The sequence below is a fragment of the Manis javanica genome, chromosome 6 (assembly GCF_040802235.1).
Source record: "Manis javanica isolate MJ-LG chromosome 6, MJ_LKY, whole genome shotgun sequence".
Taxonomy (NCBI): Eukaryota; Metazoa; Chordata; class Mammalia; order Pholidota; family Manidae; genus Manis; species Manis javanica.
This window is the reverse complement of record NC_133161.1, coordinates 95,926,400-95,939,881: the sequence shown is the minus strand read 5'-3', so window position 1 is coordinate 95,939,881 and position 13,482 is coordinate 95,926,400. Positions and strand designations below refer to the sequence as shown.

At 44.4% G+C, this 13,482-nt stretch overlaps 1 protein-coding gene across 4 annotated transcripts in view; it reads left to right on the top strand.

Annotated features, from left to right (window-relative positions):
• Window positions 1-13,482, top strand: part of GLI3 (GLI family zinc finger 3) — a 266,600-nt gene that overhangs the window by 89,529 nt on the left and 163,589 nt on the right. For all 4 annotated transcript variants that reach the window (XM_073239077.1, XM_017677942.3, XM_073239078.1 and 1 more), the window contains one exon: window positions 421-663. In XM_073239077.1, coding sequence (XP_073095178.1) covers window positions 421-663 — 243 coding nt within the window. The remainder of the gene's footprint in view (window positions 1-420; window positions 664-13,482) is intronic.

Below are 13,482 nucleotides of genomic sequence, written 5' to 3'. Positions count from 1 at the left end.
GTGTCCGGGCTTCGTGTTACCCCAGAGAGCTGGCTTTCTCAGACAAGGGGAAGCTGGACACCTCAGTCTCGGGCTGGCAAAGCTTCCAACTCCACGTGGGACCTGTGGGATACTGGCACGTTCCTGATGAAAAGCCCCAGTGGCCGGTTCATCTGTAAGCTGGTGAAGATAATTTACTGACCTACATCTTAAGATGATAAGCTCATTTCCTGCTTCCCTTCATCCTTCTATTGGTATTATGGACCCTCATTCATACACAGTTTGCCTGGAGACTCCCATCGTGGCATAGCTTCCAAAGTTGCCACGAGTGGCAAATTGGCTTCGTTTGGGAGGAAGGATGGAGAGAGACCTAATTGATTACTGTTTTTGAGTTGCTTCTTAAGGTGGTTCATAGAGCTTTCATTTTCCTTCTTTCTTTAGAGGATGAAAGTCCTGGACAGACCTATCACAGAGAGAGAAGAAACGCAGTCACCATGCAGCCACAGAGTGTCCAGGGGCTCGGCAAGATCAGTGAGGAGCCTTCAACCTCTAGCGATGAGAGGGCCTCGTTGATCAAGAAAGAGATTCATGGGTCCCTCCCGCACCTGGCCGAGCCCTCCGTGCCCTACCGTGGGGCCGTGTTTGCCATGGACCCCAGGAATGGTTACATGGAGCCCCACTACCGTAAGTGTGCCTATTCCAAGAGCCGCGGGAAGGCTGTGTGGGTGCTGCACTTTGTGAATTGCTTGGCTTGTACTAATTCATAAAAACGTTTAATTTACTGTCCCTCTCCTTCCTTCCTGCATCCTGTCCTTTCTTCTTTTTAGAAAGAGCCATTTTCTTACCTCTTCAAGCAACTTCCGGCCTCAGTGGGGCGGCCTTCAGGAAGGTATCCTTCTGTGGATTATAATCCACATAGGCCTTTCCTGGGAGCTAGAACCAGGTTCACTCCACCCAAGTGGAGGCTGCAGGAGGAAAATTGGTTGATGGGGGAGAGTTATTAAAGTGGGCTGCATTAGCAGAAGTTGTTAACAGCAGCTATTCCCATTTTTAATGATGCTTTTGCTTAATTGTTGAGGATGAACAAACCTCTTTTAACAGATTAGTGCTAAATTCCATAACATGGAAGATTTTTTCTACTTTCTTCTCTAATCAGCCAATCAGCAACATCAGAAGCTCCCATTCCAGCACTAATGGAATTTAAGAAATTAACTAGGGCTCTGAACACAGATATATGGTGGTGTTCTCCAAAGGCAGAATATAAAGAAAAACATATCAGGGTTGACTTTATTTATGGCCTGTTTCTAGTTAAAAAATATAATTTGGTTGTGGAGTAATGAAGTTCATATTGAGGTGCCAAAGCTTGCAGCTCTTGATTACAGATTTATCACCTTGCCAGGATACAGACTTGCCATTTAACCTTCCCGACTCCAATTCCAGATGATCCATTGAGCTCCAGAGAGGGGGACTGGTTTGTGTTTCCCTTTTTCCACATCATTCAGAAATTTTAGTGTTTTAAGGCAAAAGGTCATTAGCCAGATGACTGATTAGTGAGGACAGCTGATTAGTGCTTTTTTTTTTGCTCAAGAAAGTGCCTGGGATAAAAGCTAATTTCATCCCTTCATTAGTTGGCTTGCAGCAGAGGGGAATGTTCCCTCATCAGGGTGCAGATCAAAGAGCCTCCAGCAACGTTAAGTCTCAGCAACGGGCCCCTCATTCTCCCCGCCACCACCAGATTATGTTGCTGGTAAAAAGGGAAGATACATTGTGTTTTTAAGTGGAGAGAAAATTGTTTTTTAAAGTGGTCAGAAGCATGGAGGAGAAGGTTTGGATAGGTTCTTCTAAGCTTTTAAAACAGGGCTACAACCCCTCTTTTTAAAAAGTGCTGATCAGTGCTGTAGTGGGTGTTTATACAGGTACAGAGATGAGGAGGGGGTATAGTGTGGTATTCTTTCCCTTCCCTCATTAAATTTACTTCATTTTATTTTTCATTTAAGAATGCAAGTTTAAAACAGTGGTAGGAGGGTTTTTGTCTGCGCACAATCCTCACATTGCCTTTTTATTTATGGGTCTCTGTTAGATATCATCCATGCAGAAAATTTGGGGCTATCTACATACTTTCTACCTATATTAATATGCTGTGTTTTCAAAAAGAATCAAGTCTAGATGCTCAGCCATGAGTTCTCTGCATTGTTTTTGTCCTTCTGTGTGAACACAAACTTTTCCCATCTTGAATGTATGCTTTGTTTTCTATTCCAGATGCCCACTCATTAGTGAGGTGTTTAATTGGTCAGGACAACTGATGAGTCCTGCTTTTTTGGCTGATGGAATTCCATAGGCAAATGGCCGTTAACTTTCTCTCTGTGCCATTCAGACGGCAGCTAGTTCTTGCTGGCTTGTTCCAATGGTTTGCCCCTTGAGTCTTCTCCCCTTCTCTTGAGTGGCTGGGCTCTCTACATGTCTGGGCCCTCAGCACCTCTCAGCAGTGTGTGCGTCCCACCTCCTGGGTTTCCAGTGGAGGGTTCGCTAGCAAGGGATGCTGGAGAGCTCTGGGGGGCTTGGAACGGTTCGTTGCTACTCTCTTTAGAGGGCATAGCACTAGCCAGTTGGTTCTTCTTCAGCTTTTCTCCCTGTAGTGTTTGAATCCCTGTTAAAATAACATGCTGACTTATAAGCTGTTTAAGTTGCCTATAACCAAATGGCAAATGCTACTAGGACCCACCATCCCAGTGTACTCCTTAACTGATTATAACATAAACAAATGATATCATTACACAGATAATGTGGACTGGGAATCATGGAGGGCACACCGATTGGCTCAGCACTCGGGGAATTTGGGTTCAGGTTCTAGCTTTGCCGCTTACTGGCTGTGCAACCGTGGCTGAGTGTGCTGAACCCCCTAGGGATCATTTCCAAGCTTTTGAATGAGGGCTGCTCCATGGTATTCTCGTGAGAATTAACTGATACAGTGCCAATAAAGTATTTAGTGAACTCTCTGGCTTGTGGTAAATGCTTCAGAATTATTGCAGTAGCTGTTCTCCTCTGCCTCTGGCTCCTTCTGCTCCTTTTTCCACGATCATCATTCTCATCGTCTGTATGTGAAGAGTTCACTCTCCAAGCCAAGTTCTTTTTTCTTTTTTTTCCTTTTTTTTTTATTTTTTATTGAAGGGTAGTTGACACACAGTATTACATTAGTTTCAGGTGTACAACACAGTGATTTAACATTTATATACATGATAATTCTAGGTACCAGCTATCACCATACCAAGTTGTTACAATATTTTGACTATATTCCTTATGCTATACATTACATCCCGGTTACTTATTTATTTTACAATTGGAAATGTGTACTTTTTTTTTTTTTTGTGAGGGCATCTCTCATATTTATTGATCAAATGGTTGTTAACCACAATAAAATTCTGTATAGGGGGGGTCAATGCTCAATGCACAATCATTAATCCACCCCAAGCCTAATTTTCATCAGTCTCCAATCTTCTGAAGCATAACGAACAAGTTCTTACATGGAGAACAAATTCTTACATAGTGAATAAGTTACATGGTGAACATTACAAGGGCAGTCATCACAGAGGCTTTTGGTTTTGATCATGCATTATGAACTATAAACAGTCAGTTCAAATATGAATATTCATTTGATTTTTATACTTGATTTATATGTGGATATCACATTTCTCTCATTATTATTATTTTTAATAAAATGCTGAAGTGGTAAGTAGATACAAGATAAAGGTAGAAAACATAGTTTAGTGTTGTAAGAGAGCAAATGTAGATGATCAGGTGTGTGCCTGTAGACTATGTGCAAGCCAAGTTATTTTTGTCAGTGCTGCACCTGTGTTGGGCTCGGTATAGACGGGTGCTTCTCTGCCAGACCAGCCCACCTGCCCCCTGAGACCGGTGTCTTCCATAAACTGATTAGTGATGGAGCGGGTCACAAACCTGGGGACTGGGCCCCCTGTGGTCAGACTGAGTGCTGTGGCCCTTCTCACTGATTCTCCTTGGAATGACTATAGTTCTTTTCTGTTCTGTAAGTGAAGAAATTTTAAAGCTTTTAAATGAGCTTGAGAAGTTTTAACATTTTAATTTCTTGGCAGAAAGTGTTTTATGCCACAAATATAAACAATACGTGGAGAAAAATGAAAGGCACAGTATTATTCATTTAAACAATCTAAAGCTTGTCCTATACTAAGCCTCAAAGAGACATATAAGCTATGACTTGTTCTACAAGCCTGTTGGATTATTTAATCTTCTAACAGTAATAATGAGTACCTTTAAGGTATAACAAAATGTACCTTATCTGGATTTACTGATTCAGGTGAAGCTCATGGCTGATGGGATGCTAAAGTTGATATATTTTCCATGAATATTTTTGTGTATGAGAAGAGTGCCTTCTTTTAAAAATGAGACATAGAATTTTGATCACGTCTCTTTACCTTCCCTCAGTCTGGTAGTGCTGTAATCACACAGGTTCACTGCAGAGCTTTGGTAATTCAAGGTTCCAGAACGTCTTTGTAGGCCGTTCCCTTCCTCTCTGAGTCATTTGCCAGCCCCTCCAGGTTGCTGGAGAGGAAGGACTCCTCTCAGCCCGTGTGGCCAGCTGTGTGAACACTCAGTCATTCCTTCTTTTCTCTGTGGTTGGAAAATGTAGACTTTCCAAGATGCCTAATTTGTGCTTCTATATATACTAGCTTTGTATTTCTAATGTGTGGGCAGGCTTCCTGTAAGCCCGGAAAAGGGAAAATCATTTCTTTCCCCTCAAAAGGACATCTGTAAAGTTTTTATTGCCCAAGACTTTATTATACTTGGGTACCCGACACTGCATCTTCACAAAGTGCAGTTAGTCAGGATTCAAAGAATTGTAGGTTTTGTGGATTTAACTTAAAAACAAAAAAGAAGAAGAAAAAAGAAATAACCAGGGAGAGCGGACACTTCAAACATTTGGAACATATGTTTGGAATCAAGTCCTCGCGGGGGCACTAGGGGCTGTCCTCCCCTGAAAGGTCGCTGTGGACAGTCTGTGTATCAAGGCAAGAAAACAGGCGTTCAAACTGCATGGCTCAGGCATGGTGTGGTGCTGACAGGCTCACTGCTCCAGAATCGCTAGCACTTTATAATTGGGGAGAGTATGGGTGGGACCTGATTTACTTGTGCTGGAGTCAGAATTAGAGCCTCCATCTCCTGCCCAGAGACTTCTCAGCAGTTTTATTCTGCCCCTGCTCTGTCTAACCAGGTAGTTCAAACCACCCTCACTCCCTGCTGTCACTTCCTGCCATACATTTATTCTTACAAACTTGCAGAGGCAGGCAACCTAACTGTTAAAGCGTGCCTTTACCCTGGCTGACACTTCACTTTTATTCTCATCTCTTACAGAACACATGTGTTTTACTGTCTGCTGTCTTCCAGTGAGGAGTCTAGTTTTCTGACTGTCCCTGTGGGGTCTTTGTGGGGATTTTCTTGGGGGTTCACGAGTTGTCACAGAGGGCCCTCACTGGTTGCATTATACGGGTGGAAAGATACCCCATTTCCTAACATCAGGTTTCTTTTCCAGTTTAATTGTTGTGCAAAGACTGCTTCCCTGCTGCCCCAACTGCTCCCAAGCAGTAACTCCTCTTGGAAAATATGATTCATCCTTCCATGCCAATGCCGTGATTGAAAACATCCCACCGGTGCTCTTCCTTAGGCTTTCCAGCTCAGATGACAGGACTATTAGTTGCTAATTAGCAAAACCTGAGAAATTAGCGTAAAGAAAAGAAACTGAATTTTTAATTGCTTGCATTTATTTTCTGTGGGAAGCTGATGTGCAAAGCCCACTTGCACACTTGATGCTAAAAAAATACATGGAAGGTTTGTTTTCTACCTGTCTTTATATTAAGTGACTTTCTACACCCCTTAGCGATACATCTTCTAAGTGAGCAGAAGCAAAGATGGGGATTTTACATATTTAATAGGTGCATCTGCTCAGATTTCTCTTACCACTGGAGTGTCATCTGGAGACTGTGAGAGACAGAAATGCCTACAAGGCACAAATGCACAGTTTGGTGTGGACCAGGCTGCATAGATGGTGACAGTTCCCTGAGCACACAGTTGCATTCTCATCCAGGCTGTCTCTTACCTCTGGTGGACAATTGATGAGCCAATCAGGAGTGTTTTTTTTTTCTCTCTCTCTCTTCCTTGAAAATTAGAATGTTAAACCAGAAAGACTGCTGTGGGTCATATTCTGGGGGCATAGCTAGGTATGGTGCTTGCTCAGTTGCTAGTCTTGAATTTGAAGGGAAACTGAGATGGGAGATACAGACAGTCTATGAAACTTTGCAAACCTGTTAATTTGTGAGCTCAAGAATAGCTCCCTGCTTATTCTTGTCTTTCTCTTAGAAATTCAGTGTAATGATCCAAGCTTTCTTTCAACAACCTGGAGGTAATGCACAAAGACAAGAATAGTGAGCAACTTTTGTAGATTTTTAGAAGGCAGTAGAAATTTGAGGATCATTCTTAGACTTCTAGAGTGACTCTTGCCATTGGATCTGGACTCATCTTGTGCCTGATGTACTGTGATTCTACCTGTCAGTCCTGGGATAGGGCATTATGAACATGGGAAGCAACTGTGAAAAGAAGCATTGTAGCACTTTGGAAAGTTTGTTCATTATTTTATCCACTGCACTTTGGGGATGTATTTGTTAGAGGGGACCAGGGAGAAGCTTGAAGGCCACTCAGAAGAGGAACAGCAGGGAAAAGTTAAGTGAGACCGTGTTCTAGAGAAAACTGGTAGGCCCGTGACTACCCTGGCCCAGCCTTCTCTTCTACTGTGGCCCAACACTGTGCTCCCGCAAGCTGACCATGCCTGCTGCTCAGGCTGTTCCTTCTCCTGGAATTGTTCTTTGCTTCCCTGCTTGTCTTTAAGGTCTACTAGAAACCACTTCTTTGGAAGTCGTCTTTAAGTTCTGTCTTACAAGGATATTGTCCTACCTGGACACCTGTTCTTCTCACCTTGAAACACATAGCAGAACTGTCCATAAACGTTAGTCTTCAGGATACCGTGGTAGTCCAGGGGCAGTGCTCAGCTCTTACATCCCCCAGAATTCCTAGGCAGGGCTTGGAAGGGCGAGCTGCTCAGGTGCTTGATCTTGGTCACACCAGAGATGAAGTTTCCAGAGCCTGCTGGGCAGAGTTGGCCACTTGGCCATCTGAAGAGGCTGTTGCTTCTGCTTCTGTTTGATTATTTAGCCATTATATGTAATTACTGATCCAAACGTAGTCACTGAGTCCTTTCTGAAAGTGGGCAAGGTTTAAAGTATGACACACTTACACGTTTTTAAATTGTACTTTTTTAAAACATCAAAAATGTTTGCTTCCACATGCCTACAGCACATTTAGAACGGCTAGGATTCCCATATGAGTGGGAATTCTCATACAAGTGGTATGAGAATACATGGAATACATGGCAGTTTACTCAGAGACTTTGATGAGGATCCTGGGATTAGCCCAGGAGGTCCGCTTATCGAGTGTGTTTTGACAGCCATCTAGAATCAAACAGGTAGGTTTTTCCTGTAGTTAAGGTGAGCATCATATTTGTTTTCCCTTATCCAAATTTCAGTGATTTCTCTTTTCTTCTGTAACCTGTAGGCAATTTGTGATTTTGGTAACATCTTCCCAACTTGTTAGTGTCCAGGTATGCATGCAAGCCGTGTTACTGGGAGACTTAGCACACAAATTTTGGGGGGATTATGAATCCAGTTGATTAAATATTCCATGTGATTATTTTGCTTTCCTTATTTGGTACCCACCCAACACAAGTGGCAGGGTGTTTTTAGTTGCTTATCGTTTCTTTCCCTGTCTCCCTACCTCCCTCCCTAGACTAAAGTGTGAGAAACACAGCAACTCTTGCCATTTTGTAGCTGTCTGCTAACAGCTTTCTGCCTCATTTTCTACTGGAGGCAACATTATCCTTGGTCTCTCCTCCTTTTTCTTGTATAATTAAAGAATGTTACTTTTGATGTCTCTTGAAAGCTGCATGTAACTCCTGTCCTGTGTGAGCTTTCTTGATCTTGGACCTATAAATTTGTTCTGTTATCTTCATACTTCTTAGTGAAAGGCCTGGGTTTTTCTCTCTTTGTACCTTTTCCAGTTTGGTTTAATATAAGGTGACCCATGTGATACGGCACTACTCTGTCCTTCCTATGTTCTGATGGAGTTTGGAATCTCGGAGTGTGCTTTGAAAACTACCTAGCTTCCTCAGTTCTTTCAGCTTCTCCATTTTGCTCTTTACTTTGGGTCTCGCTAAAGTGACCTGTTGTCTTTCTAACATCTTCCTTTCTTTTGGTGGGGTCTGGGCTTTTCATTAACCTCACTTTTTGATGAATTTTTTCCTCTTAGAACAAAAGGAGGAAGATTCTCGATTCATTCAGCAGTTCGTGTTTTTTGTTCCTCTGTCAGTTGTTTGTTAGTTGAGCATACGCTTATTAGCTCTCCAAAGCACTCATCAGTGTTGGGCAGGAAGAGCAAGGTCACTGCTTGCTTGGACTGTCAGGCTGATGGGACATTTGGCAAGTAGATAAGCCCATGCAGTAAGTCAACACAAAGGATGTGTGGGAAGAGAGATGCAGGGTCCTTTGGGAGCAGCTAGCACACAACCTGCCCCAGGTATGTGTGTATGTATATGTCCAGAAGGCTTCCTGGAGGAAGGAGCATTTAAACTGATCCCTGTAGCAAAGAGTTAGAGAGGAGCATTTGAAAAGGAAAGCCTGATGCCCTTGACGGCCTTAGAAGACCCTGTGGTTGGAGAGCAGAGCTCAGGAGAGGGGTGGGGCACAGGAGACAGGCTGCAGAGGTGCAGTGCGCAGGCTTCCTGGGGGAGCTGCTCCTCTTCTGCATGAGTCCCTGGCCATCCCCATGACTTGTCTCATGGCTTTTGAATATTTAAACAGATCTTCGGGTAACTGTGTTTCCCATCGATAATCCAGAGTTTCTTTGTCTCAGAGAGTGTAAATCACTTCCTCTTTCAATTTTGCCAGTGTGTGATTCAGTGTGATTCTGTCCCTGCCAGCCCCAACTTCGCAGGCTGAATGCTCTGTCATGTTCTCAGTTATGTTGTGCTTATCCTGGGTAGCTTGTTGCATTTTCCCTCGAAGACAAAAAAATTCATTTCTGCATGTTTTCAAACTGCTGAGATTTTCTCCATTAGGTAACCTGGATAACCACAATATGTTGATCTCATGGTACCTATCCCAAACATCAGGAATAAATAAGGCTTAATTTCTAATGAATTAAGAATGTTTGGTATCAAGACACATTCAACTTCAAAATTTATAATGCAATTAAAATAATTATGAGTATTACTATTTTGAGTTTTGTTTTGTTGGAAAACTCTCAAATTCTCTAATATCAATCAAGCTAGAGAAATGGTGCAAAGAGGCCATGGTGAGGTCGGGGAGTGGGGCCAGAAATATTAAAGTGACATTCAGCTGGGAAATCCAGTGGTTAATGTGCCTGGGGAATGGGAACAAAGACTTCCAGGGGTAGGATCAGCCGCAATCTGCCTGGACAGAAAGAGTCTTAGGGAAGCTGGTGGGACCCCTGAGGAGGTGAGGCATCCTCTCTGTGGGGGGCCTCAGGGCTAATCAGCGGGCATTGTGCAGGTCGAGGAAGCCCCCTCTAGGAAGCTGGGTGTTAACTGTTCCACTGGGGTTGGGGTGCAAATCTATATCCTGATTATGCTCATGGCTCCTGAGTGGAATAAAGGAGGCGCAGGTTTCCTAATTTGGAGGGGAGCAGAGAAGTGCATGTGGTGAGTGCTAGGAGACAGACACCACCTTTTTCAGTTTGCTTTCATGGAATAAACCAGCTTCCTAATTTGGCAAGATTTCCTCCCCCATCCCTGTTTTTCCACTCTCATTAAGGAATGTCATGAAATGTCATTCCACCTGGCCCCCCCACCCCCACCCCAGACCTGTGAGAGCTCAGCTGGCTCGATGATCTGTCCATGTAGGTTGACCCTTTAGAGCAAATGTGCAGTTTGTTTCTCTGTTTAATTTATCTATGGTTCTGGGTTCCATTTTTATATAGCCTCACTGATTATTAAACATAGTCTTGCATGTCACATGGCCACAGAGTGACAATGTGGAGACACAGTGGATGAGTGGTTGGAGGCACCTGAGTGCTTCTGGTGTCCCCAGTCCGATTATGATGTGCTTCAGGTCCTACTCCATCGGGCATATAGTGCATGATATTTATTCATTTCAAAGAGTCTGCACATATTTTGAGAGCCTGCGATGAGCCAGACACTGTCTAGGTCCTGAGGGTTCAGCATTTAGCAAACCAGTATGGTCCTTGCTCTCCAGGAGCTGACATTCTAGCTGGAGGCACATGCCAGACCCGTGGGCAGAGGGGTCAACAAGAGGACACAGTTGGTGCTGTGAGCCTGCTGATTACAGTGGTACGCCAGGGGAGCCTCAGGGTGCAGTAATGGACCTTAGAATGGGTTGGCAGGACAGGGCAGGCTTTGCTCAGAGTTGTCTTTACAGTAGCTACCAAATGACAGGAAGAAGCCAGCCTTGGGAAGATCTAAGGGGAGAACATTCTACTTGGACCAGGATTTCTGGATTTGGTGAGGCCAAATCCAGGAGCAGAGAGAAGGCAAGTGTGGTTGGGCTGGTGAGGGAGTGGGGCTTTCTGGGGTGACAAAGCTGGGGGCCCCTCGTGGGCCAAGGGGAAGCCAAGGGAGGGAGGGAGGTGATTTGATGTTACTTGAAGGTCATTCCCCTGGTGGTGTGTGGGGACTGTCATGAGGGGTGGAGTGCAGTTAGGGAGGTGACTTGACAGACAGCTGCACAGTCCAGGTGGGAAATGGTCCTCCTCTCTTAGGAATTCCAGCTGGCAGAAACTGAGCTTCCTCTCTCTGTGTGGCACATGTGCAAGAGCTTGAGTTCATTAAATCCCCACCATGACCTGATGAGAGTTTGTCATGATTTTCCCCATTGACAGACGAGGAAACTGAAGCCCCATAAGGCTAATATGTAAGTTACTCATTTTTACAGTTCAGAATTGGCTGACCAAAGTTTGAACCTACGTGGTTTGGCTCCAGAGCTGAAATTCTGAATTGCCCTGTGACTGCCGAGACTTCAAAATGTCAGTGCACATCTGTGTCAGGGTCTGGCCAGGGGCGCAGGTTCACACCTAGTCCCACCGTGGGGAGCATGGGGACTCTGCTGGAACCAGCGGTGCTGCTGCCTGAGGTGACGGGCAGGGGAGGGCAGGCTCCAGGCTCCAACTAGTGCATCCTAGTAGGCGAATGCCTGTGTGCGGGGCAGTGGCTGTGCTCTGGCTATTGGTACCTGGGAGGAAAGGAGAAACTGCTTCTCAACGGATACTCTCCCAAAGAAATCAGAAGTTACATATGAGTCAGTTCTGGGGAGGCCTCCGGGTCACAACTTGCCTGTATGTGGAGCGTTTACTCTGTGCTCTGTGCAGAAGAGATTCACTCTTTCGGTGTTGGCCCAAACCCATTTGGCACCTGAACCACCTGAGATTTAGAGGAATCTTGCTCACAGTGCCAGTTTGAGTCTGGACTCCATGGCCAGAGGTCTGGGATCCAGTGAGGGAGGCCCCGCATGCACTGTTCTACTTTTCTTGTTAAACTTTATCTTCTCCACCGTGTCCCTGTTTCCTAATACCCACAGGGGCTTTTGGGATGTGTAGGTCGTGTGTCTGGATCGAAGATCAGTTCATTACGGAACTTGATTCTGAAAAGCAGCCTGTTAAAGTAACTGAAGCTTTCACGAGTCAACAGAATAAGGTAGTAGTGTCTGGCCTCACCTGGGGACAGCCATCCCCTACCTGCCCTGCCATGTGACACACAGGGCAGCAGACTGCCCTGGCCCACCCAGCAGAGGGGGTGGCAGGGAGAGCGCACCTCTTTGTTGATAAGTATACTTGGAATGTTTATTCTCAGACTTAGAGCCTGAGGCTTTTGGCCCAAAGATACCTTGGTGTCCTGCTGATAGGGGCAGTTCCTGGTCTTAGGCTTCCGTGTCTCAGATGAACTGAAAGAGTCTTGGGGGGAAGCAGTTAAGGGACCTAAGGAATGATTTATGAGGGAAGATGAAAAGGACAGAATATGAAAGACACAGTCAGTGAGGCTAAAGAGACATGGTGGGTGCCTTAAACAAAGGGACCTGTGCTGAGGAGGGATGAGGCAGAGAAGAGTTGTGTGGAGACATTTAGGGAAAAGGCCAGTGGGACCCTTTCAGGGCCCTGCGGGTAGGGCTCGTGTTTGCTTAAATCGTGAGACATCAGACCCCATATGCATAAAGTGATGTTTCAGGGGACGTGATCAGACCTGAGATGATCTGGGTCTAGTAATAAAATACAAGTTGTAACAATGCTCCCACTGTATCAGGAAAACAGGAAAAGTAACGTGGAGACTTTTACGAGTGACAACGATCCCCTGAGATACTTATAACTAGAACAGTCTAAAAATTATGGAAAATTGTTATGCAGCTTTTAGAAGGCAGAAGGATGACTTCTTAGATACTTTAATGGCTCCCCGACATCAATTTAGTGCCACACACAGTAGAAATGAAAAGAATGACCCTGGCTCTTAATTTTATATTTTGGGGGGAGACTGCATGATACACATGAAAACAATCAAGTAACTTATCAACAAGTGTGAAATAGCAAGATGAAAGGCATCACCCGGGTCTGCTGAAGATGATTTCTGATTCCAAGGGATTTTACAATAGAACTCTGACTCCATGGCAAATTTAAATCTAGTATGAAATTTCTCCTAATTAACATTTCCCTTCTTCCTTCCAAATACTAAATTTATGGACTTTAAGAAATTCACATAACACATATGCCAATGCTGCATTTTCTTTCTGCTTGATCTGTTCCAGCTGTTATTAACTTTCATGTCTGACTTTCATTAATTTATGAGGAGTTCTGAACTGCAATCTGAAATGCTCCCCTGAATTTCAGACTTTTTTGGAGGCAAACTTCACATGTGTTGATAGTGACCCTTGCTAATATTTCAGCCAAGCATGTGAGTTTATTTCCCTCTCAGAACCTTCCCAGGCCTCAGTGACATGTGTTTGCACGCATTGTCACGGCCGAGGCGGGGACACAGGCTTTGCCACTGCTGATGGTGCTACGCCTCCCACCCGATGGATCAAACCCAAGTGTCCTCCGGGTATCGGGTCTGGCATATAAGCTCATCAGTAATAGGTTTTCTGACTGTTGATAGGCATGTGCTCTGTTCGAGAGTAGGTATTTGTGGCATTTTTTGCCAAAATCCAAAAATGTTGTGCCCCACAGACAGCTGCCAAAAGTGCTCTTTTTGTCTCTTCTCCAGCTTCTGATAGTAACCGGGAACTGAGTAGGACTATGTTTCATATTAATTCACACTAGATTTTTTTTAAACATGAGTCCCTCTCATACTTGTTATTTGAGCTTAATATTGCACAGCCACGTATCCTCACTGCTTGGGAGCCCAGCCAC